This window comes from Plodia interpunctella, chromosome 4, assembly GCF_027563975.2.
Source record: "Plodia interpunctella isolate USDA-ARS_2022_Savannah chromosome 4, ilPloInte3.2, whole genome shotgun sequence".
NCBI lineage: Eukaryota > Metazoa > Arthropoda > Insecta > Lepidoptera > Pyralidae > Plodia > Plodia interpunctella.
In genome coordinates, this window is record NC_071297.1 from 1,071,905 (window position 1) to 1,099,424 (window position 27,520).

The 27,520-nt window shown below is 34.9% G+C and overlaps 2 protein-coding genes across 2 annotated transcripts; one reads left to right on the top strand and one right to left on the bottom strand.

The window, feature by feature from the left end:
* Positions 1-544: 544 nt before the first annotated feature.
* LOC128669456 (very long chain fatty acid elongase 4-like) lies at positions 545-18,632 on the top strand. Its single transcript, XM_053744312.1, has 7 exons — positions 545-682; positions 8,846-8,938; positions 10,668-10,936; positions 11,370-11,541; positions 13,311-13,438; positions 16,560-16,709; positions 18,451-18,632. Exons 2-7 carry the CDS (start codon positions 8,857-8,859, stop codon positions 18,532-18,534), a joined length of 885 nt encoding a protein of 294 aa, XP_053600287.1. The 5' UTR covers positions 545-682; positions 8,846-8,856; the 3' UTR covers positions 18,535-18,632.
* rtp (retinophilin) lies at positions 18,535-22,968 on the bottom strand. The gene is made up of 4 exons (XM_053744313.1): positions 22,860-22,968; positions 21,501-21,696; positions 20,017-20,126; positions 18,535-19,285 (listed from the first exon to the last, which is right to left on the bottom strand). The coding sequence occupies exons 1-4, from the start codon at positions 22,867-22,869 to the stop codon at positions 19,131-19,133; spliced, it is 471 nt and encodes a 156-aa protein (XP_053600288.1). The 5' UTR covers positions 22,870-22,968; the 3' UTR covers positions 18,535-19,130.
* Positions 22,969-27,520: the final 4,552 nt, after the last annotated feature.

The window sequence follows — 27,520 nt, forward strand, 5'->3', positions numbered from 1 at the left end:
ATTAAAATCGTGGAAGAAAGAGAGAGAGAGAGGCCTTAGAGGTATTACTTTTTTGGACCATCAAAAACCCCATAATAAGACATAAACAATAATGTCTAAGTAATAACAAGATATTAATAAGAAGATATAAATAATGATAATGATTTAGGAAGGAAATGAAACTTTTTAAAAGAATATAATATTATAAATGTTTTGGCTTTGACGTTTAGAAATTTCAAGAATAACATTATCTATGAATTTATAATCTAACTATAGATGTTGCTTCGCTCCCGCGGGAATTTTGAGATAAATATATAGCCTATAGCAATCTTGGATAATGTACCTTTCTAATGGTGAAAGAATTTTTGAAATCGGTTCGGTAGTTTCGGAGATTACGCGCCTCAAACATACAAACTCACAAACGCTTACCTCTTTATAATAATAGTATAGATTGAATTCTTCAAACACAGCTAGATTATACTGTTTGCTTTTTTAAATACTCCAAAAGATCACACTGAATATTAATTTATGTAAATACATCATTACTTTTACTACACCGTAACATTTCAGCTTTAAGCTATCGCCTTCCACTGCACTGCGCACGCGCAGGCACCACGCAGTCGCTGACAGTTGATCGCGACGCGCGCACGATACACGCGCGGCGATTGTGTTGTGTTTTGAATAAGGAATTGGGATTTTGGCGGTAAGTTTATATTAGTGCTAGTTTAAAGGTGAGTTGCGACGTCATTTTGACGTCAATTTTAACCAGCGTACGTTTTTCTATGCACGTTAAAATCAACGTCAAAGTTGACGGTGCAACTCACCTTAAGTAAGTAAATAAAATAGGCGTTCCGTTTAATTTTCACAATTGATCTGATTGTGAAAATTAAGTGGAACGCCTATTTTTTTCTCATTCAATTGTATAGAGTTACACTATTTTGGGATGTTGCTAACAGACCTTTAGCCACAGCTTGTAGCTAATGAATTTTATACAAAAATATTTGTTTCAAACCTAACTTTGTTCAAACTACCGAACCGATTTCAAAAATTATTTTACCATTAGAAAGGTACATTATCCAAGATTGCTATAGGCTATATTTAATCTCAAAATTCCCATAGGAGCGATACCCCGGGCAACACCTAGTATCTAATAACGATAATCCAAAACAGGGTTCCAAAAAAAGAAAGTTAAGCTACTCTTAACTTTTGTTTTGTTGAATGCATGATTTTATATTTATTAGAAGAGATAACATACACAATAAATATGATATTCTTGTCTAATGGATTTGAAGATCAATTTACTTGAGTATTTTTAAGCTTAATAGCACATATTTCTTTCGTTGCGTAGCAAGAGTTTAGTCCCAAGTTCGAATCCTACACGTGCCACATGAGTTTGCTTATCAATATAACTCTATAGTAGATGAATTTAATTGGTGAAGGAAAACATCGTGAGGAAAACTGCACTCTGAGCGAATATTTAATTCACTGTTTAATTACTTTTGTGCGACTGTTTCCTCTAGATAGCGGGAGGTAGTAGAATCATGTCAAATCCTGAATCCTGGCGGTTTGAATAAAATTCGGACACTGGTGTTAGTAATATTTAATACACTCTATAAGAAAGATCTCGTCTCTTTCATCTCCATGTACCCGGTTACGTTCGGGGGTGTGACGCCGCGAAGCCCGAGCTCAACGTAAAAAAATAACAATTTATAATATTTTTATTATTAATTACTAATGTGCATCTTCGTACATTCGTTTGATAAGTTGTTATTTTTTTATCACGAGGTGAACAAAGAATAAAAAGCGCGTGTATGATTAATCTCAATTAAAATAAACATAATCTTTACTTATAATAAAACTGTAACTGGAATATGTCTGTATATAGGAGATATTTATTGGGTTTTCGAGTTTTTCGCCATCACTAATTTATAGGCAAATATCACTTAAGTAAACAAATTTATCGTACCAAAACATTTATAGATACGTAAGTATTAAACTTATTTTAATTCGTTACAAATTTCCACAATTTTCCATGAAAACATACGTTAATATTTTCGTAAATATTTCCTCCCCTTTCTCCCATCGTAGTGACTAGCAAAGTATGTATGTATATATTGACGACCTCGGTGGCGCAATGGTAAAGTTCTTGCCACTGAACCGAGAGGTCCCGGGTTCGATCCCCGGTCGGGTCATGATGTAAAATGATCTTTTTCTGATTGGTCCGGGTTTTGGATGTTTATCTATATATGTATTTGTTATAAAAATATAGTATCGTTGAGTTAGTATCCCATAACACAAGTCTTGAACTTACTTTGGGGCTAGCTCAATCTGTGTGATTTGTCCTGATTTATTTATTTATTATTATTTATTATATATGGATATTTAAATGTATTTCTTTATATGTGTATTTATATAGCTCATTATATATGTGGTATTTAGTTCACTCACTTTTTAAGTCTCATTTTACATGCACCGTCATTTAAGTGTAGGTACTACTATCCTTTCACTAAGGTAGCCTGGAATATATGGTAGCTATAAGGCCTCCTATATTGTAGTCTCCTAAGTTTTTGTCTAAATCTTGATTGGTACAATAAAGTGTTTTTACTTAAGTACTAACTTACTTACAATCATAGGGATCTTAAGTAATATTTCCAATAACAGAATTTCATTCATGATTTCTCTTTTCGCTTCTCTACTCTGTAATATTCCTTTGTATTTCTCGACGTGGCAAGTAATAAATGACATCTTTGAATAGGTGTTGTTACTGTCAACTTAGTCTTGAATGTGTACAGTTTTGTGCAATTATGTTTAAGTCGCCAGTCAGTCAACAAGGAATTACAGTATTTTGAGGAGTATTATTATTCATATAAACGACGTAATTTCAAGAATGAATAAATCGTGTGGTTATTAAATTTTGGTTTGAATTATCTTTTTTTATTATATAATAATTTTATTTATTTTATTTAATACAAAATAATTGAAAAACCCACATTATTATGACCCGGTGAGAGGAGACAAGATGCAATCAAATGACGTGTCTTTACATCCAAACAAAAGTAGGTATTTGCACAGATAATATTTCCCACAAAAAATAAAATATTTTACATGTAATTTCAATATGATTTTCTTTCTGCCAGAAGTGTCATTGTCAACAATCTTTTGGAGATATTACATTTCGATTACGTTATTCTTTTGGGGTTAACGTAATTCGTCACATCCTTCATCCACTATTCCAATCTTATCTGAAAATGTGATAAAAATCTTATAGCTTTCTACACGAAAGAAAAAACTGAACACATGTTATCTATATGTATAACTCACACGATGTGAAATATAATTCTAATGCTACTTAATTAATTAGACGTACATATTTTTAATAAGTATATTTTACACAACTGTTTGTTGCCAGAATAAAAAAAAAATAGCGAAGCTATAAAATTTGAATTAGCGAAGAGAATTTTGCTGAATTCAATAGCACCTTACTTTCTTCCCTCAAGGACTATTTGTTTTCCCCGAGAACAAGTAAAGTTTTCCGTGGGAAATAACGCGGGCGAAGCCGCAGTTGAAAGCTAGTAAATAATATAAACAAACCACAGAACTATTTTATAAAAAAGATCATGGCAAAAATTAATCGGTGAGAGTTTTTACGTAAATAAATATTACGTAAGGCTATCTTAGTCTTATGTAAATGTTGCCCATTGTACAATTTATTATTAAGTCTATGTTCTACAATGCATCTTACTTATCAATTTAAATTTAATAAATAGTATGTATATTTTTATTAATGTATTTTTATCAAGAAAAATCTTTTTCTCCTACGATATTATTTATGAATAAAAATATTATGAGAATGTTAACCGGACTAATATTTTTATTCATAAATTAATTATGAATGAGCGAGACGTGTATAAAATGATACTTGATGGCAAAGCCCAATAATACAGACGACGGACGACCGAACCAAATGAGATAGAACTACCGACCATACAACTTCCAGGATCATACAAAGTGATCATGCAATTTTTCACGTGATATCATCAATATCGATGATATTACGTGAAAAATTGCATGATTTGTGACTTGATTTGACTGACTGTAGACAGGGAAAGCTATAGACTCTGATATAAATTATCTTCCATTTTGCTCATTCAAGAAAGAGATGTAGTTATTAGAAAACATGAGAAGAAGACAGAACACTGACATCTTTCGTCCCTCATTACGTGCCCGGTCCTATCTGTCACTTTGTATGAGCCTGGAAGTTGTATGGTTAGTAGTTCTATCTCGCCTGGTTGGTAGTTCTATCTCATTTGGTTCGGTCGTCCGTCGTCTGTATTATTGGTCTTTGCCATCAAGTATCATTTTATTCACGTCTAGCTCATTCATACAACTTCGTTCATTTTCGTCTCAACTTTTCACTTTCTACAGACTCATTCAGTCTAGGAAGTGAACCATGGCCGGCCATCTTGGCTCAGTGGGTCATTCTCACTCTCTCACTCGAACCTGAGAACTAAAGACATTTTAATGTGGTTATTAATATTATGGCAGAGATGAACATAATAGTTTTACGTAATAATGAACACACTCACAGAGTAACAAGATATAATACTTACATTAATTTAAATGTTTAAAAATTTCCCTCGCAATCTGTGGAATTTATATTGTGAACGGAAGTCTGTAGCCAGGAAGACCAATAATAAGCTATATGAATTACTAGATGTTGCCCAAGGCTTCGCTTACGTGGTATTTTTGAGTTAAAATATAGCCTATAGCAATCTTGGATAATGTACCTTTCTAATGGTGAAAGAATTTTTGAAATCGGTTCGGTAGTTTCGGAGATTACCCACCTCAAACATACAAACTCACAAACGCTTACCTCTTTATAATAATAGTATAGATTGAATTCTTCAAACACAGCTAGATTATACTGTTTGCTTTTTTAAATACTCCAAAAGATCACACTGAATATTAATTTATGTAAATACATCATTACTTTTACTACACCGTAACATTTCAGCTTTAAGCTATCACCTTCCTTAATTGAGAATATGACAATATAAGACTTAAAAAGAGACTCGTGTAGATCTACAAAATATAAAAAAATGATCACAATTAAAAAAAATTACATAAAAAAAGTTTGTGTATGATCATTTTGGTGTAGTTTGTGTATCCCTATCATGCCAGATCGGCACTGTTCAAATGAGTTTCTTTCGGCATTTCTTCTCAGCAGTGGTCGTTCCGAAATGCCAGTAGTTTGTAGCTTGTGAGAAATAACTATAAATATAAAGATTGACGAGAATAAGTGCCTGTGAAGGTCTAATTTCTGAATAAATGATTTGAATTTGAATTTGAATTTGTAACTCACCCTTATATGAGTTTGAAAATTAGAAAGTCTAAAAGGACTAGTAAGTATATTTCACCTGTCTCAGTGTCAGTTTGTGATAACATCATTAAATGCTTTTATTTAACATGCGTCTGCACATCGGATAGTAATACAATAAATTATATCTCGATGAAAAACTTTTCTGTAGGCTATATTAAGTCAGGTAATTAATTTAAATCGTTCTATATTCAATTAATTAATTTTAAACGTAATAGTAATTAGGCTAATAACTATTATTATTTATAAATGTGTTAATTATCCCAAGTTGTTGTTTGGCCCCAGCATGGTGCAGTATCCTCATAATATATGTAATTGATTTATGACATTATTGCGTACGTTTTGTACATTTAGCTTTTTAATATTTATTTTTTTGTGTGACAATTTTCAATAATTTTCTTGGAAATACTTTTATTTTATTTATTCATTCAAATTTTGATATTTTATAATGATGTAAATTTGTCCTCTTAATTTTTAATAATATTTATAAGACCTATATTTGTTAATTGACGTCCTTGGAGAAAAGGCTGCGGTGAAGTTTGTTGCGCCGCTTCTTCTTCACCTGCGCTTTGGAAGCCGGCAGTATAATTAGTTTAAGCAATTTTTTGACGTCAATAAGTGATTGTATATCATCCTAAATTGAATAAAGAATTCTGAATTCTTTTTCGTTGTAGAAACTCTACGATTCATCGCCAAAAGCCCACCAATTAAACACTCAAAACAACGGATATAAATACAGAACAGATGAAAAGCTTTCCAACTTTTTGAAAGTCGGTTAATGATTTACCGTAAGCGTAACTATTCGAAGTCTAAAGTAGTTGGATTGACAGCTTTGAAGCTCCTAGTAAACTTTCTACCAATATCTTCGAGTTATCGAACTGTTAACAAAAGCCGTCACAGTTTCCCGCCAATTCGAGTTTTCATTCACAATGTCTAAGGGGCCGGACTCGACAGGAGCTGTGCTATACTGCGCCAACTGAAGCAACAGTTATATTCCTAACAACCAATAGAAACTTTGTCAAAAATTACGAAATTCTATTGTTTTAGGTCGCCCCAAGCGAGCGGACATAGCATAGCATAGTACTTGTCGAATTTGCCGCCGAAATATTACGAAAGTAGTGTTATTTGCAAGTAATTAGCAGTTGCCCGTGGCCTTAAGTTAGTTTTACACACACCATATACTGAATAGATCTCTAAGCCACAGAAATAAAGATGAATTTTCAATGAATTCAAATTGAAGAGACTGTTGACCACGTACTGTATGTTATTGTTTTAATGATTTCTTTTTATTTTCAATTCTTTATCGGGGATTGTTTCATGTGATTACATAAAAAAGTTTATTTTATTGCGCATTTATATTTTATTTTACTACCAAACTGGATTGCATCAGTTGCATACAAAAAGTAAGGGATGCCTAGAGCGAGAGAGGCTATGATTTAAATACTGACAGGAGACGGGGACAAGTGGATAAATATTCGGCCTTTGTGCAGTGGGATATAAATATTTTAAAAAACTTTTATGTTGAACTAATGGAAATAATATTCATAATATTTATGCTTGAAATTCCAAAGTAAACAATTTAGGTTATAGTGTAGGGTGATTTGCGCTTGACGTTTTCCCCTCACCGTAGATTTAGGATTGTTTAATCTCATTACTGCTTCATAATGAAGCAGAACCTTTAATTGATTAATGACATAATTAATTAATTAAATGATTTAATTACATTACTGCCTTATTATGACACAGAACTTTTAACAAATTGAAATTGTTACAAATCTATTATAATATGAAAAACAATGTTTATATCTGAAGTTACGTGTAGCACAGATTATACAATACTTCTAGTATCTGTAGCTTACATAATTCAACAAAAAAAGAGAAAAAATTGACGCTAAAAAACGCTATACTTACTCAAAAGTGACGATATTTTTGCTCAGATTCAAGTATACACTATCCAAGTATAAGCAAATACAGCGTAAATGGAAGGGTCGATGGTATTTCTAAACTAGAAAGCGCCGTTTCACCATTTTAGATGTAGGGATACAAAATTCTGCTGCATCATAGGGGAAATCTAAAATGTGTCATTATCAGGCTTGAAGGAAATTTCAAACAGAATTAAACAAATAAATATATTAGAACAACCACACAGACTAGAACAACAACCAGACAGACTTGTGTTATAGGATACTAACTCAACAATACTAAATTTTATAACATATACAAGTATATATAGATAAACAACCAAGACCCGGGCCAATCAGAAAAAGATCATTTTCTATCATGACCCGTTCGGCAATCGAACCCGGGACCTCTCGGTTCAGTGGCAAGAAATTTACCACTGTGGCACCGAGGTCGTCAAACATAAATGATATGGTAGTAACGGGATGAGGTTCAAGATTTGGATCAATTAAAAACGAGAAGTGACTTGTTATATGTAGTGATTGATTAAGGTGATTGTCTTAACGTAATCAGAGATTAAAGTGACCATATATTGAGATTATGTCCACGAGTACAGACAGCACATACACGACCGGCTAAAAGATCATCAGCCGAGGCGAATTCAGTATATTGCTGGTTTTTCCCTGCGGTAATGAAAAGCGCACATACAAAATACGCTATGTACGCATCTGCCTAAATCACCGATAGTGTATTTCTGACATTAGTTTTGCCGGCAAATTAATGCGCGTCAACGCACAGCTCACAATGGAGAGAAGAAAGCATCTATCATTACGATCTTTAAGCATTTGAACAGAATCAATAATTTGTTTGAATAGAAAATTTTAAAATGGCTTATAATGTTATCGTTGTTTGTGACGTTGATGCCTTAATAATAAATATAAAATATATTATTTATAAATAAAAAGAACTTTTTCTCGGCATCAAAAAATTCTACGTCGTACTCTGAACTATATGCATGAGACATTCAAGAATGATATGGTTGAGTAGATAATGTATGAAACAAACAAAACAAAACAAACTTACTTTCGAATTTTAATATTAGTTGTGATTTTGGTAATCACGCTGCATTGTAAACTAGCTCGACAAACAAACTAAGATTTATTACAAGTGCCTATATATTATTTATCGACGTCAGTCAGATTCAATATGCGAAGGAGATTAGCATTGACATAGTTGTCACAATGGTATTTAACACTAAAATATACAAATTTCATATAATACCTATATAGACGTGACAATAAATTATATTCTCTCTCAACTGCGCGTGTTCATTCAGAGCTGTGACGCCTCAAAGCCCAGGGATAGCGTAAAAAAATTGCCCTTAAATTTGGGAGATTTGGCTATGATTGTACAACCGACGTCAACCCTCTTTGGGAAAGCTATCGTTGTCTATTAAGGCTTCCCTTATCCCTTAGTCGCCTCCTACGACATTCACGGGGGAATATGGAGTAGTCCTATGAGTGCTATTATATAGTTATAAAAAACATATTGGTTCAACAAAAACAAATAAATATGTGTTCTTTGTTTCAGATTAAACAGCAATGGCGACTGTGCTCGTGAATTCGACACAAAGTGTGCTAAAAGACACATACGAATACTATTTGTGGACTTTATCACTTTCAGGTAAAAAAAAATCTTTCATAAAAATGTGTGCGTTTGACATTTTCAAATTTCGGCACCAGATTTCATTAGACTAGAGCCGATCTATAGACTGACAGTGAGTTGCACCAGTCAATTTCGTCGTTGACTTTAACCTACGCGCCGTTGACGTTTAGACAAAATGGCCTACTTTGTGGCTAATGGGCAACTATAGCACTGGCAAAGAGTGGTTGTCAGGCACGCGTTATCGGATCGGGCGATCATAAAATGACAACTGAATCTTCGAAATTGTGAGATATTTTTTACCGGCCTTCAAGACCTCATAGCCTCAAATGCAACCGTAAGAGAATAAGAGGACCACAAGTTTCAACTGCAGCATAATAACAAATAAGAGTCGCAATGTAAAATTTAAATAACTCAGTTCTCGCCCATTTCAGCAAGTTTAAAGTTAACATTCCAACTAAGTGTCGAAGGAAATTTAATTTCTTAAAAGCTGATTGAGTGCTCGCCTTTAGAAACTTCTGCATAGGTATTTCTTCAATTTTATTTTATGAGCATGCTGATGCCCGAGACTTCGTTCACATGTAGGTACATAGAGTCCACATATACTCCAGTGAATTATTAATACGAAAGTGAAGATGTTGTTATCTACTTAGTTATGCCAAAGCAGCTCTGTATGAATTTTATTAAAGATTCTCATGTGTGATCCGTCGACAACGTAAACTAAGCCTGAACTGTGACCGCCTTCATCACGTGGAGATACTCCCAATTTATGTTATTGTGTATCATAATCCTAAACTATGAAATAAGTAAAATTACTTAGTAAAATGTTGAAAAGATCTTCGATTTTATAGCTCAAGGGTAAATGCTCATTATACTGAACAAGGCGTTATTCCCATGTGTCTTATAGTTTGAGCTGTTCCAGTTTTCAAAAAAAAAGGTGATTTTAACCAGTAACCAAACTAAATTATTTATTTCCAGCAATTTTTTTTTTTTTTACATAAAAGTCTAACAAAAATTTGAGCCATAACGGTGTCCATTACCAATTCGTTTGGAGCGGAAATCTGAATATAGGTACGCTAATGAAACGAGGTTCAGTTCTCCGTAATATTTTACAAATGAAAATTCCAGACAAAAATTTTGAAACTTTTAATGATTAGTTACTCCCGTTCTCTGTTTCATAGTTAGGTGCTTAATATCGATATAGTTACATCGATAACGCTCACTATCGATGTATCTCTGAGAGGAAGAGAGTAGGTGCTCAACTACTCTCTTCCTGTCATCTTCGCGTGTGAAGATTCCTCAGTGATTTTACGACCGGCCACGATCAAGCCATCTTGGGAGATTTTATTATTACCTTTCAGCTGCCAAGGTTACAACACAACACAAAACAGTTTATTGCACATAAAACAAAACGTACAGTTACAAACTTGAATATTAAATTATATGCGCAAAAGCCAACTTTGTCGCGGCTATTGCTCGCGGCTCCGCCCGCGTGAATTTTCAACGATACAGTTCTTATTTCCGCATTGAATTTTACCTTAAATCCTTCTCTGTGCTCTGCTTAAATGTATGCAAAATTTCTTTTTTTGTTGATTAGATAGAGCGTGAAGAGATAACAAACTTCGCATTTAATAATAGTTAGGATAAGTCCCTTTCATCGCCTCGTACGACATCTACGAGAGGATATAATGAGGTGTTCTAAAGCGTAAACTAACACCCACGATTAACGTTTAATAATATTTTGTTACAGACAGCCGGACAAAAGGATGGCCGCTGGTGGACTCCCCTCTCCCCACAGTAGTTTACACGCTTCTTTACCTTTTTATAGTCTGGATAGGACCTAAGTTTATGAAAAACCGGGAACCATTCAAGTTGACATGGTTGCTAGTCCCTTATAATCTAGCTATGGCCATATTAAATGCATATATAGCTCTTAGACTACTGACCGCTTCGTTCAGATTAAGATATAGCTATATCTGCGAGCCGTGCCGGCAGAATTATGACCCTGATGAGTTGCAGGTAAGAATATATTTTGTTTACAATATACAAAATTTGATGAAAATCTCTGATCTGAGCGTTCCTTCCTTAGATGTTAAGCGTCGGAGCCCAGAGTCTACTTTTCTTACTTTTTCGCTTCCACTTTGCACGGATGTCGGCATCCCTTATTGTCAGACCATTGGCACACATATCATCCTTGATGAAATCATGCCAGGACTTATTGAGTTTGCCCCTTCTGCCAGGGACAGGCGGGAGCGGGATGGCCAAATATTTGTTCACTACTTAATAAAAAATCAAATCTGCTCACACTTGCGGAACTAAACTTGAAAAGGTTCTCCCTTGACCGATGTATCACCTTATTGATTCAATACTTAGTTGTAGATTTTAGTGCGCGCATTTCTATCTAGTTTTCAAAGAATTTAACAGTTGGATTAACATTATTATTGACTTCCAGATAGCAGACGCTGTCTGGTGGTACTACTTCTCCAAACTCTTGGAGTTCTGCGACACGTTCTTCTTCATCCTGAGGAAGAAGGACGAACAGTTGACATTCCTGCACGTGTACCATCATTCCACTATGTTTTCCTTCTGGTGGATCGGGATCAAGTGGGTGCCGAGTGGGTCAAGTAAGTTTTTTTTAGCCTGTAATATTAGTATCGTACTATTGTCTCAAATAGTCCCATAATCTATTCCGTATCTGCTTGTCTGCTTCGGCATCTGCTTATACGTCTGCGTCTTTCTCGTAACCAAGTTCTTTATATATATTATATGTAGTTTGATTCGGTTCCATATTTTCATGCATACAATTTTATGTCATAATTTAACATGGCATACTTTTACTTATCATAATAATAGTTACGCACAATATTAATTTGGCATAATGTTTTAGGCACATTTTTTTTACGCATAACTTCCATAACCATAACAATTTTAAGCATAAAAAGCATATTGGCGGCTTATGGGTGGCCCGAGTGCCACCCCGCCGCACCCTAACCTACTGCTACACTATAGCTTTATGCAAATCAAAATTATGGTGAATTACATTAGCCTAAACTTTAATTATGCTTATTGAAAAGATATGCCAAAATACAAATATGTCAAAATATTATGCAAAATTCAATTAGGATAAAAAATTTATGTGGAAAAAAGGGATCCCGTTTATCCGGTTTACCGTTTAATTTATATTACATAAGACATACTTATAAACTCATGTTTCACATGTCTATCGTGAAATAGTCTTTAGACGTCAATAGAAGGTTTTTTACAGCAGTCCAAGCGAAGAAACACCAATACATTTATTATTTTTGAATTGTATGTTATACGGTTTTAAGCATTTACCCAGCAATGGATTTTGAAACACAAAAAGCTGGCTTGAACTTTAAATATGCAAATTACCTGGCCCAGTTCTAGTCCCAATCCCAACTAATAACGACAAGACTACGGCTTATACAAAGCAATTTAGCTTGAAGTATGGTCATTATCTAGTTACTTAAAAGGGCCTAAAATAATAAATCGAGAAAGTAATTTCCACTGGTTATATCTAAGCCATTCCTATGTTATAAAAGAATCCTTTAGAATTAGATTTTAATTCAAGGAAGTAATTTATGGGACAAATTAAATTTGTTAACAAAACTTCGTATAGTTAACTAAAATATCATTATCAGACTTACCTTGTTCTTGTCATTATCATTTCTAAATAAATTTTGCTCAACATTTTCAAGTCTGTCCCCAGGCAGTGACACATATAAACCGATTGAAAAAGAGTATCAAGAAAGACACAAAAATCATTTCAATTTAGTTTTTTTTAAATTGAACCTTTTGTATTTTTTTGCAGTCAGTTAAGTATATTTTTTATTATTTCGATTTATTACTTCTTAAGGTACCATTTGGAATTCTAATATATTTATGAAATATGATAATTCAGATGGTTTGGACGAGGTCGACACTTTATAGCATTTTTTCCCTTTCCGACATACAAATAACTTACAAATCAACCATAGCAAATGTTGTTATATCATTTACGTGTCCCTTAGTCGCCTCGTACAGTATCGTATTGTTTTGTTAATCTATGGTTATAGTCGACTCAAATAATTCAGACGGCTATGGCCACAGAAATTAGGCTTTGGTCCTGTTTAGCCTTTGTTAGCGCACGTATATCGCACCGCTCCCACCCGGCGAGACGACGATTGATTGAAAATGAGCTTTAAAGCGCCCCCTGAAGACATACTTTACATTGACAACAAATTAGCGGACTGCTCGCTGTCAACGCTATCATCGTGTCAATTCAAAATATCTCTACGGAGAACGTTTTAAAGCTCTATTTCAATTAAAGTTATCTTATATGCCAGTATCTCTTTATTTTTTCTGACAACTAAATTCTTCGATATAATTCCAGCATTCCTGCCCGCTATGGTCAACAGTGGCATCCACGTGCTGATGTACACCTACTATGGGCTCTCCGTCTTCGGACCTACAGTCAGCAAGTACCTGTGGTGGAAGAAATACCTTACTATCATGCAGTTGGTAAGTCGGATTTCTTTTCCATGGTATATTGCGGCAAACAAGCAAGCAAGTAAATTGTAGTATACTTATTATTTCAATAGTTCTGCTGCCCTCTAAAAAATGGTCGCAAGTACCGACATATCCACGGCGTCCTTACGGCAAAGCCTTTTGGATTGTGCCATTTTAGATCAACATCTCACAAGGCCATTACATGTTGGACCCATGTCCCCATGCAAGCCTCATAGGACTGGTCCACGTCTTCTGAATACCTTGAGATATAAATAAATAACAAAAGAAATACGAACATTAGTCTTATACATGTTCTAACCCGAAAAACAATCTGTTGAATCCTTTCAATAAATGTTTTTCGTGAAGTAGAATTATATTTTAACTATTCATTTCGAAGTTCTGAGAAGAGCACAGACAAATTTGTTTGCGTATTCATTTTCTTGTATCTATACAGTAACCCGTGAATATTTTGAGATATACATAGGTAAATATTAAATAATATTACTAATATTAGTCGTAGGTATACATGTTCTAACCAAAAAATCCTATCAATGGAATTACTTACGTATATCTTATTTATATTCCAAGTTCTGAGAATACTTTTTATGTTGAAAAGATAGAGAGAAAAGTTGGAGAGCATAAACTATTAATTTTCGCGTTCATTTTCTTATACAATATAGCCAGCAGCCGTTTTCCAGTACAACTATAATTAAAAACAAACTTTATTTTTCTCCGCAACACAATTCAGTGTAGCCCGCTGTCCCATACTACATACCCTGCATTGATTTTGTGTAATTTTAATTTGAATAGGTTGACGTGATATAGACAGTACTTGAACATTACAGTATATTACGTGCAAAACTATTGCCTGAACTAGGTATCCAACCAAAATTAAAAAGAAGAACGCTTAGCGGACATATATTGTGTTCTTTTTATAAAAAAGATGAAAGATATTTTATACGCAAAACACGTGTAAATCGATAGATAGATAATTGTAAAAAATGGATACAATTAGAATCAACATGCTTTACTACATAGGTACCACAGAATGGTGTGTAAAATATAGTTACAGTCGCTGTTTTTCATTGTTGACTGAAAAAATAATAATCTATACTATATTATACGGAAGCGGTGGTGGTGTAAAGGTTAAGTTGGGTTAAGACGCCTGCCTGTGAATCGAAAGTTCCCAGATTCGAATCCTACTCGTGTCACATGAGTTTGTATAGCAATCTGACTCATGTAGTTTTCATCGACCACCACTTGCTTCCTGGTGAAGGAAAACATCGTGACGAAACCTGCACACTCGTTAATTACTATTAACTTGTGTGTGAAATGGTGAAGGCAAGGGCAAACCACTTCATCAATAATGCCAAGAAAGTTGTTGTGTGTGTTTCATTCCACGTGATGACCACGACCCTCAGCCATGAGGAACGCGACTATGAAGAAGATACTATATTATAAACAGGTAAGCGTTTGTGAATTTGTATGTTTGTGGCGGGTAATTTCGGAAACTACCGAACCGATTTCGAAAATTATTTCACCCTTAGAAAGGTGCATTATTCAAGATTGCTATAGGCTATATTTTATCTAAAAATTCCCACGGGAGCGAAGCCCCGGGCAACATCTAGTATTAAGATAAAAACGAATGCTTCGAAATTTAATTGACCATATTATTATTGAATTTTATCCATCAAAAAATCATTAATTTTCACATATCATTTGATACAGCCGTATCAAAAAGTCACCTGGATAATCGAACAAATTGGGATATTGATACCTCTGGTATTTGAAGTGAACTGTCAGTGAACCGTCAGTGAACCGTACTACGAATATTAAAATATAACTCAAAAATATACTAAGTTTAACAGAGCTACGTTATATTTTATTTTTTCTTTTTTGCAAGACATTTTTATTTTTAGAACTTTTTTTTTCTTATTCAATTATATGTGGCCAATATATTTTAGTAACTAAGCATACACTTATTTGTCTAAAAAAACTTAAAATTTGTGCACCATCTAAAAGCAAAAAAAAAATTTGTTAAAACGGACTTTACAAAATCCATTCACACCTACCCTGAAGTAGGTACTTACCTCATCAATATGGGTTCATTTACAAAGATTATCGGTTGAACATAATAACATAGAAAAAAATAAACTCTAAGCTGCAGCTTCACTTTAGTGAAATGTAACGAATTTACATGAATACCACCAATGAATTCAAAATAAATTTTATTTGTAACTTGCTAAAATATTCCAAGAATCCGCGATCCCGTAAATAACCTGTTGGGATGTTAAAAATTGTGTCTTTAATCTTTTACAAATTAGACAGCGCTGAGATTTACGAAACTATTATAAGCTTTTATTTTGTTTCATCTGTCCCGATGTTTGTCTGTCTGTAATCAAATCTTGCAAATTATTTTTCACCTATTTCCACTTGTCCTACTCAGTTGAAATTTCGCACGTCGCTTCAGTTTCCATTACAATGCATTATTATGATAAGCATTAACTTATGGAGCATTGGGAGCCGATCCTGGATGCATCCATTCTCGTCGTCGTTTTACAGTACGAACTAGTTTTTTTTGATCGTGCGTTGAATGAAACAAGACTCTCCGACAACAATAAGAGCTTGTGGATAAAATCACGGAAAAGCCTATTTATTCTTTATAAATTTGCCTCATATAGTCGCTTCCAAGGGCGGATCCAGAGTAGTTTATGCCTTAAATTCGCCCTTGATCGCCTTTACTTGATCGAAGAATGAGAATAAATATAACATCTCTACTTTCTGTATATTATAGTATTTTTTAAAATGAATGAATACTTTTTTACTTAAGCCATAAAATATCAAGAACAATGCAAGCTCTGCACAATAAGTGCATATATATTAACATTAATGCCTACTATTGTTCCCCAAATGGTGCATTAATATGTATATAGAAAATATTACTAAATAAGGGATGTGACTATCACCATGAAAAGTTTTCAAAAAAATGTCCCTATATATTGTCTTTGTTTTTGTCTATGACTGCGTTCGTCTGAACTTTTAATTTATTTACGTATTGTTACGTTGTAAAAAATATATATACTATATTACTTACTATGATTTTCGTTACTAAGCAGTAAATGTTTACTTTCAGATCCAGTTCACTTGTGCCCTAATTCTGGGTGTCAACGGTATCCGAACGGGCTGCGAATTTCCCCTGTGGATGCATTACGTCCTCATACTGTACATGATCTCCTTCATCGTCCTGTTTGGAAACTTCTACATGAAGGCTTACATTGCCAAGGTAGTTCATTGACCCTTTCGTCCTAATATTATAACTGAGAAAGTGATGATGTAATATTTGTGTATGTGTTTGTTACTCTTTCAAGCAAAATCTACTGGACGAATTGTTATGAAATTTGCTACACGGGTAGAATATAACCTGGAATTTATTTATTTAGCTAAATACAAAGGTACACAATATGTATCCTTTTAAAGTATTTAGTAAGAAAAAATAGGCACTTAGAAAAATTTCTTAGAGGAACACAATATTATCATCCTAAACACGTTGACTCACATTCGTCAATCTCACAAAACTGCAAACAATTCCTGACAAGCATCTTCCACATCCACGAACACATCACACTCAGGTTCCTGGTTCAGGAACGCATTGAGATCCGCCAGCACGCGGATATCCAATAACAGCGGAGACTGTGCATGGGATACAGTACGTGTATGAGGTGTTGCGAACAGTTTTCGTGGTTGACATTTGCGTTGTAAAAGGCTTCTATTATGTACATACAACAGACATAACTCATTATGAAGTTCAGTGGCATTGATATTACCTCGGAATAATAGATAGGGTGCTTTTTATCCCGAAATACCCAAGGGAGCGAAGCCCGGGGTGCAGCTTGTTTCTATATAAACTTTTTATATAAAATTACGCAGTGTTTCGTGCATTCGCGTTGGCATCTGTTCGAGTTCGGCGATAGTAGACATCATTACGATTCATGTAAATAATTGTACTTATAACCAATCACGCGCATCTGTCGAAATATGAAAATATATCGAGGCGACATGTCACATATTTTTTTTTTATTTATTCATAATGGTTAATTATAATTATTTCTTTTTTTAAACACATTTTCGAAATTAGAATTTTCTTTGGTATCATTTCGCTTTGGTCTAGACGACCCTATTTTTTTCCCCTTCAAATAGTTTTTGTCTCATTCTGTCAATGTCAAAAAATTGTAAAATTTGATAGGGAAGAAACTCATTTAAAACGAGGTATAATTATTAGAGAATCGGATATGTATGTCTGTCTACCATGGTATGAAAAACAGATGTAACAAGTCATGTATTGTTAATATCTGATACATAAAATCAGAAATATGAGGTGATCTCATGATCTCGATTAACGGGACAGACCTTACGTTCCGTATTGCGCAAGCGCAACGTTTCCGAGAGAAAGCGGTTACGCAAGGTGTGGCCAGTTCCGTTATACGCTGTTACTTTCATAAATCTGCTCAAGTGTCGCAGACAAAACTCTTCTCGCTAGACATAATTGATGTTGTATAAGCAGTTTCTATCTAATGCATAAAAAAAATGTTAGAATTACATCCTAACTAAGTAATAATTTATAATACGTATTATAAATGCGAAACTAAATGTGTTATCTCCTCACGCTCTATCTACCCAACCGATCGTCTTGAAATTTTGCATACATACAGTTTGAAGTATGGAGAAGGACATAGGGTACTTTCATCTCGGAAAAAAAAAACTATTCCCGTGGGAAAGGCTAGTTAGAAATAAGTCAGGCTCTGAAAAATCATAACCCTGCTCCACACTATCGCCGACGATCTTGATGGATTCGACGTACAATGCTGGATTTCATTACGGCAAATAAAAGCACTCATACAAACTACGCAATATTAACGCATTAAAAACCTTTATGTATTCATTTGTTTACCCAGTCAAGTGGCCAATTTAGTCATGTGTGTGAAGCAATGAAAATAAATAACAGAAATTATTTATTGTTTTTACAGGGTAGTGGATGCATGGAAGTGCGTTACGGCCAGTGCCTTGACGACGAGGAAACCATCGCCAAAAGAAAACTGAAAGCCAATTAGTATCTTTATAGATAATTTATTTATTCAACCATTAGTCTAAGGGATGTATCTTGTAGCTCTCTACGTAGTTTTTGATTAAATAAATGTTATGTTTGGGAGACACGTTTTTATTTCAAAACTCGGTCCGGCACAGAAATTTCAATAATATAATCACATAACAACTATATAGAAAGGACATCGGCCGTATTTTATATTGATTATTTTTTTTACAAACTATCCTTCTATAATCTAACATATTATTCCGATATCTGTGGTGTGTGGGCAGAGTAGCCCATCAATACAACAATAATAGTAAACACATTTTATTTAACAGAAAATTACAATCTCCAACCGTAGTACATTATGAACCAAATTACTCCCTTTGCAAGAAAATATAAATGTTTTATTTTCTTCAAAAATGCATTTACTTATATGTTTTTATGTTATGCGCCTAAAAGCCTTTATTAAATTACAGAAAATAAAAATATATGCGCAAAAGATAAATTTCCAAGAAATTGGAAGGGATTTAAAAAAATATATAATTGATTATTATAGCAAACTTGTAATAAAGAAATAATTCGAGAAACTGTGTCATTGAAAAATAGAATAGTATGTGTCTATATCTGTTGACATTGCGCACGCGCCATGTACGCAACTTTCTGTGCTCGTTGCACTACTTCAGGACACCGCTTGCGCCTCACCAGGCGGCAATCTTGAAAGAAACCCTCATTTCGGGGAAAACCGTTGCTTCCGTCACTGAAGGTTACTAGCCCTGGAAGAAGAAGAATACAACGGCGGGTGACAAGGATAGAAAATTTTAAAAATATGTTTATACACTGCAACCTGTAACAATGTAGCTGGATCATTACACGAAGATTTAAAGTTGATTGTTTGGTTTAGTGTCATTTAGGGAAAAAAGGGACTCCATTTTAATATTTCAGTAGATAAAGGCTAGACTTTATAAGTCACTGTAAACGTAGTGTTAACGCTAAAATAGCTGTTTTTTCTATATTTTCGATGAGGTTATTTTTAGCATCCTCACGGAAAATACTTAACCTATTATAAAAAGTTATTACAAGAATGCAATCTCAACACAAGTGCAGATGTTGTTTCCTTTTCATTTCATTTGAAAGAAAGAAACTGTTTTTTCGGTAAAGGAAAATAATTAAAATTACATGACAACATACATTTTCATATACATACATTTTTTTAGACAAATTCTTATTCAAAAGTACTTTAAGACTATAAACAAAATTATATCATTCATATATAAAATCTGATGACACTGTAGTTAGCAATAACACATTGGATTAAGAATTTTTTTTTTCATTTCTAAGTACGTACACTTCTAACCACCAACCTTAAGCATTAGGTGACAGATTATAATAACCTGTTATAACCTATATTAAACAGATTAAAAAAAATAAAGTACACAGGCATATCCTAGCACTAGCATTTTATCCAGGGCTTCCCTGGGAAGCAGGTAAATAAAGAAAGACTAACCAAGACCCCACACTCTGCCCCCGCGAAACTCTCCCTCGAACTTCATGCCATCAGCGCGCCAAAACACGCCATGCCCATGGAACCAACCTTGCATAAACTCGCCTTCATACCTGACACAATAAATATATAAGTAAAAAAATATAACTTTCGATTTAGATCGAAATATAACATTTCAACTCTATATTATTAAGAATGTACCGATATAAGATATATTAAAGTAAATATTGTTGGTAGCCATAACTTGTACGTTCGTCAGTCCAATAAATGGCATTTGATGCCACACACGTCTTTTATTTAGCAGTGGCGAGCGGAAGTAGGTGAAATTTCAAGATTTATTAAAACAGGAGGAGCAGGTGAAACTTTAAAACTTTATAGCGAATATTAGGTACAAATTACAACGATAATGCTCTGGACCAAAGATTATATAGATATGTTTACGTAAGACGGGAGTGCGCGGGACTTTTATGGAGATGTTACGAAAATATCCCATTTCTAGGCAATATTGCTAAGACCATTTTGTTAAATTCTGGGCGCGTTTCGGCATTGCTCATAGTTCGTTCGAAAAGTGTCCAATCCTATTAGTATCTAATTAAGGGTTACACTAGTCAACTTTGACGTTAACTTTTAGCCTACGCGCCGCCACTGAATAGATAAAATGGCTTATGTAGGTACTTTGCGTTGTGCGGGTTAATGTTAACGTCAAAGTCAATTATTAATTTTACTGGTGCAATACACATTTAAAACTATATTCTTATAGTTATTATGTAGTAGCAAAGCAATTCATTTTTCTTCAACTTTGCTACTATTTCATTAACCCCTGCGTTATTTTAGGCAGCAATTTCATTTACAAATGTTTGCTCTTAAAATCGCTGATACGATAGAGAGTGCCTACTATTTCAGTTTGAAACACACTATAATAGATATTTTAAATTCCACCCCAGAATTGGAATACTCATTTATAATTTAAGAATAAAATATTAAAAAAAATAAATCTGTTTTTTTCTGTGCTCAAAGCGGCATATTATTCGTCACAGGAAAACAGTTCTTCATAGTAAGAAACTACTGATACACACAGGCGGTTTAAATTAATTTTGTGCAAGGCTATTAAGTATAAAAGTGGTAGTCCATCTTGTAGCAGAAATGTGGTCGATGAAACAAACAAACTTGGCACAAATTTGATTACAACTAACAAACTACTATCAATTTATTAAACCGACATTTTGGACTTCGTAGAGGAACTGTTCTCAACTCGAATTAGGCCGACCAATGTGCAAATTAGTTAATAGAAACATAATAAATTATACACCTGAACCTTCCCCAGGAATCACACTATCTATTGGTGTAAAACCGCATGAAAATCCATAAGGTAGTTTCTAAGTTTATCGCGAACACACACAAAGACAACCGCCTCACCTTGTTTTATAATATGTCACAATAAGGAAATATGACTTGCTAGACTTGTTTGATAATGAGTGTTAACATACTTGGCGCCATCTGGAAACGCCATGACTCCCAGCCCAGAGCACAAGCCACCGATAAGGGCTCCATCGTATCTGGTCCCATCGGGAAAGACCAAGTGGCCCATGCCATGCTTCTGGCCCTTCGCGTTCCATTCTCCCACGTATCGTGTCCCATCTTCGTATTTGTACGCCCCTGTCTTCACCACGCCTGGATCTACGACTGAGAAAGTAACAACTTTAGGATTTTCACGCTGCCCGGGCTTCTCGGCGCCACAGCCCAGAACCAACCGGAAATCAAGAGAAAGGTTTTTGTACCCATGCGAAGCAGGCTAGTCAATTAATAAATTAATGATCCAATAATAACTAAACACAGTTAAACAACGTTATATTTATCTACGTTTCGTTTTCGAAACAAAATTAATCAAAAGTTTGTAATAGTTATGTTAATTAATGAATATTTTTGAACGTAGGTGAGTAGGTATTCTAAATTATGCGGTGAGAGGTTACGTTCACAGGAAATTGTGGAGTATTTGTACCAAATGAAACGTGATACAAAAGGCGGACTGCTAAAAACATTCTTACCGTCAACCTTTGTAAGAAAATGACAGTCTGTGTGCAACATGAACAGTCTTCCTTACCTATACTACGAGTAACATAACAAATGCTCTTATTGCCTGTATGTGGAACAAAACACACGACTACTTTACAATGTGTGGAACCAGTCAACTTTGGACGCAAAGTATATTATGCCATTTTGTTTAAACGTTGTCAGCAACACGCAGGTTAAAGTTGACGGGAGAAACACCCTAAATTGTCCTAAAATAAGTTTTCTGTATTATCTTTTTTTTTAAATCTTTACACTACATACGATACGACAAAAACGTTTTGTTTTAGTCATGGATATGGAGGATCTTGTTGCATTCAACAACGCAACGTAATAAATAATCTAAGCCGTGCAGATTTGTCGCTTGGATTCTATCATTTTTCCAATTACTTGCCAAATCCATGGCAACCCATATAAGAGAAGTGTTTGCGCTCTTCTCTTTTTGGAACCAATTTATTTATTTTGTCACCATCGGCCCGTCCCGGCTTCGTTCGAGTAAGAACATATACAAATTATACATAATTATACAAATATACCTAAAGGAATTACTCTATCGATTGGTGCAAACCGCGTGAAAATCCGTGCAAACGAGGCTGACGACTTTGTTTTATAACACGAAGTATGATATAAGTGTAAATTCACCCAGGGTACAATAAACTGGGAACTGAGCGTATACTCACTTATCTCAGTGAGTGGAGCACTCAGTGGACTAGGTTATGCTTATCAACGAACCAACGGAATTAGGAAAAAAACAATTATAAACAAGAAAGGACACTCACCGTCAACCATTGCGGACCACAAACTGAAACACTAAAATGGCTTCCATTTCGTTTCACTTCATCGCTAATTAGATTATTCCCTCCAGAGGGCTCAGCTGTTGGAAACCTATCTTATTATGATAATAATGTGGAACGTGCCGCCGGTACTTATCGTTTAGATAGGGTTATTTTTCCACGGGAAGTGTTATTTTTCCTTTATGAAAGGGATATTTCCTTTTTCATACTTCAAACTATATGCAAAATTTTATACATATAGTTTGAAATACGAATAAAAATTAGATAAGGCGTGAAAAGGTCATAAACAAATAAATAAACTTATTTTAGCATTTATAAAAATGCAAAATTTGGTTCCCGCCTTACCACCTAGAAGAGAACCACTCCATATCCTTCCGTGGATTTCGTAAAATGTGACTAAACAACACAAAGCTAAGGTTACATCCGTAGGAGGCGTCTAAGGGATATAACGCTTTAAAATCTATGAGGCAACAACAGCATTCAAAAAGAGGGTCGTCGTATAGCACGCAACAGTCGTTGCCTGTCTGGTACCTCACTCTAATCCTTGACACATATATCTAGATGACTTGCCCTGCGTATCCACCTTTATAAATTCTGTGCCTACCACAAGCTGCACGCTAAATGATCTGTAAGCGCTGTGAGTAATGCTGTATCGGTGCCGTATATATATATATCGTACAGAGTCGACAAGCTAAGAAGAAGAACAGTTCATGTACACAGAGATATTCAAGAATGAGACAGTAAATAGGAAAGTAAGTACAATCCTTAGTTGTCAGATCTGTTGCATGCCTATCCTTCTTGACGATATTAAGCCGCTTTTTGGTTTTTCTCCTTCCGCCTTTACCTCGACCGGCCACCACCTATTGTAACGAAGCTAAACGTTGAGGTGTTTCATCGTTAAGTCGTTCTTCTTCGTTCTTTTGCCCTAAAGTCCTTTTTCAAAAAGTCTACATTTGGTCCAAACGTAACCCCGTCTGCTTTTAATAAATTGCCAACGTCATTTCCATCCCTCGAGCAAGGTGGAAGTTATTAATGGCATTTTCTTACTCAACTTTTTAAGTGGGTACCAGGTGGCTGTGTTTTCTGTGTAATTACATTTCTATGACTTCATAATCATTTTTATCTAATGGTATACAAAATCATTTTGTAAAGTCTATTGAGGATCGCCTAATTAACGTTATTGGACAAACGTGGAAAGCCAACAATTTTACTTATTAATTACTAGCTTTTGCCCGAGACTTCGCCCGTGGGTTTTTATTTTCAATGAGCAATTATTTTCCCGGGATGAAGAACATAGGGTACCGTACCGTACTTCAAACTATATGTATGCAAAATTTCAAGAAGATTGCTTGAGTAGATAGAGCGTGATGAGGTAATAAACAAACAACCAAACTTACTTTCATATTTATATTAATTAGTATTAGGTTGTTTTGATCCATCTGCTGCATTATGGGCCTAGATACCTTCGCGTTGGTGGAACCCATTTTCAAAATATTTTATCGCCGTTAATTCAGAAGCACAAAATAGCTAAGGCAAAATTCTAATAATGTATTCCATTGTAAATATTGAATTGATTCAATATTTACAATGGGTCCGTTCCTAAAAAAAGCTTAAGGGAATGTAAACATGATTGCGGCTAGCAGACAGACTGACAAAAGATAGGTATTAGCGCTTTGTCCCATTTCTTCTCGTGTATTTCTAATATGCGTTTCTCTTTCTTGTATTCAAATTTTGACATTTTTAATAATGATGTAAATTCGTCCTCCTAATTTTTAATATATGTTTAAGACCTATATTTGTCCTTGGAGAAAAGGCTGCGGTGAAGTTTGTTGCGCCGCTTCTTCTTCACCTGCGCTTTGGAATCCTGCGGTAGACTTAGTTTTAGTAATTTTTTGACGCCAATAAGTGATGTATATCATCCTAAATTGAATAACAATTTTGAATTTCTTGAATTTGAATTTGTATGAGTAAAACGAAAGCGATGTGTGTAGATTTTTATATTTAATTTTTTATCAATGTTTTTATTTTACATTCGAACTGTATGATTAATAGTTTTGTAATAAACTGGATGAAAATTCGTTAGAGACAGTATTCATCCAACCTAGATATGTCTGACTATGCGTCTCAGTTTACCATCTTCTTCAGAGTCGTATTCCTCATGGCTGAGCGTATCAGGACACTTGCGCTAAAAAAATAAAAAGAAACTTGCGCGCAAGAAAGGTGCGCGAAAGCAAATATCTTTGCGCGCAAGTGTCTTTGCGCGCAAGTGTCTTTACGCGCAAGTGTCTTTGTGCGCAAGTTTCTTTTCGCGCAAGTGATTGTGCGCAAGTGTCTTTTGCGCATTTGTCTTGCGCGCAAACAATGTGCAGGTTTCCTCACGATGTTTTCCTTTACCGGAAGCAAGTGGTGATCGATGAAAACTACTATACATCAGTCAGATTGGTATACAAACTCATGTGGCACGAGTAGGTTTCGAACCTGGGACCTTTCGATCCACAGACGAGCGTCTTAACCATAACACCAACATCGCTTCCCATTTCGTTTACCATATCTTATCGTATCAAAGTATTTTATTTATTTAGTAAACCTGAGGAATGGTTACATTGTTTACATAGGTATATAATACTTTGTCGACCTCGGTGGCGCAGTGGTAAAGTGCTTACATACAGCTTGTGTATTTCAGCTACTTTCATAGCATTATTGTCCTACGGACTATCAGTTTGGGGTAATGCAGCTGAGATAGGAAACATTTTTGTATTACAGAAAAGAGCTATTCGTTTTATTTATGGATTAAAACCTCGAGATTAATAATAATAAATAATAAATATATTAGGACAAATAACACAGGTTGAGCTAGCCCCAAAGTAAGTTTGAGACTTGTGTTATGGGATACTAACTCAACGATACTATATTTTATAACAAATACATATATAGATAAACATCCAAGACCCGGGCCAATCAGAAAAAGATCATTTTCCATTATGACCCGACCGGAGATCGAACCCGGGTCCTCTCGGTTCAGTGGCAAGAACTTTACCACTGCGCCACCGAGGTCGTCCAAATTCAAGATTCTCTTCAAGAACTCTTCAAATCAATGCTATATATATTATAATCAGCACTCGGATCACAATCATAACCTGTTTTGATATACCTTTTGACTATGTACATTATGTACTTTTATATATTATTAGAAAGAAAAAAAACATTGTAAGAAACAATAATGGTAAGCCGATCTGGCATGATAGGGACCAACACTGTTTAAATGAGTTTCTTTCGGCATTTCTTCTCAGCAGTGGTCGTTCCGAAATGCCAGTAGTTTGTAGCTTGTGAGAAATAACTATAAATATAAAAATTGACGAGAAAAAGTGTCTGTGAAGGTCTAATTTCTGAATAAATGATTTGAATTTGAATTTGCTTGCCTCTGAACCGAGGGGTCCCGGGTTCGATCCCCGTCGGGTCGGTCATGATGGAAAATGATCTTTTTCTGATTGGCCCGGGTCTTGGACGTTTATCTATATATGTAATTATGTTATAAAATATAGTATCGTTGTGTTAGTAGCCCATAACACAAGTCTCGAACTTACTTTGGGGCTAGCTCAATCTATGTGTTTTGTCCTAATATAGTTATTTATTTATGTTAATTTATTAGGTACAATATTATGTAGTTTAGTGCGATACATAAACACGAATTAACAGCGAGCACCACAACGCCCAAGCAGTATATTTACAAAGGGTATGATATTGTAATAGACAAACCAGCTTGCGGGTTGGGTGATGGAAGGAAAGCACCGCAGTCCATGGTTACCAGAAACCCGATCAGAGATCAGTTAAACCGGTTCAATTTGGCGCTGAGTCACCCGCGAAGCTTCAAGACGCAGCCAATTTCTAGTTGAAGGATTGATGTATGTCATGTATGTCTGTAAAATGCGGGGAAATATTCCCCCAACTACGACGTGCGTGATAACATCTATTATATTGCTGGTAATTGCTTAGTTAATAGCAACTACTGTCGACGACATATCCTTATTCTGCCGGCGCTAGCGTAATTGTCCCGTATTCCGTATTGGCCAGTGGCGTCATTGAACAGTAAAATACGTAGATGTGACTCTGAGAACACTTCGTATAAAATTCAAACATGTGTTTTAGTGGAATCACAGACATATTTTGGATATGGCACACTACACACATGTAACAGTAGCGGGCGAGAACCAACCAGTACAAGATTGCACGAATTGACGTTGTTTTAAAAAAGATTTGGGCCACTATCTTCCTAATGCCATCAAAAGCTAAGTGGTTTGGCCGTGAAAACGTGACAGATTGTCGCATCTACAATATTAGTAAGTAACTATAGATGTTTTTTAAAGTTTTGTACCTATTTGATGTTTCTGTCTCTGTGTTTAATCTTTATAGCCGGTCGCATAGGTACTGGCTGCCTTTAGAGTTCCAACTGACGGCAATCTAGCGTTTCCCGTCCCAACGTCAAGCGCAAGCTGCAAATCAACTGACCAGTTGAAGTTCAGGGTCTGATGCATTGTTCGTTCAATTGTGAATGGTTTTGTTCATTTCATTCTTTTATTTATCTCTTTAGCAACTCCAAAAACTAAGCAAGATTTAGAAAATACTGATTTTGATGTAACACTCGACCT

Coding starts and splice junctions, on each gene's coding strand:
- LOC128669456 (XM_053744312.1), top strand. CDS start 8,857: ATGGCGACTGTGCTCGTGAATTCGACACAAAGTGTGCTAAAAGACACA. Junction 10,937..11,369: donor ATGACCCTGATGAGTTGCAG/GTAAGAATATAT, acceptor ATTGACTTCCAG/ATAGCAGACGCTGTCTGGTG. Junction 16,710..18,450: donor TGAAGGCTTACATTGCCAAG/GTAGTTCATTGA, acceptor TTGTTTTTACAG/GGTAGTGGATGCATGGAAGT.
- rtp (XM_053744313.1), bottom strand. Junction 20,127..21,500: donor GCGTTTCCAGATGGCGCCAA/GTATGTTAACAC, acceptor TTATTGTGTCAG/GTATGAAGGCGAGTTTATGC. Junction 19,286..20,016: donor GGGCAGAGTGTGGGGTCTTG/GTTAGTCTTTCT, acceptor TTCTTCTTCCAG/GGCTAGTAACCTTCAGTGAC.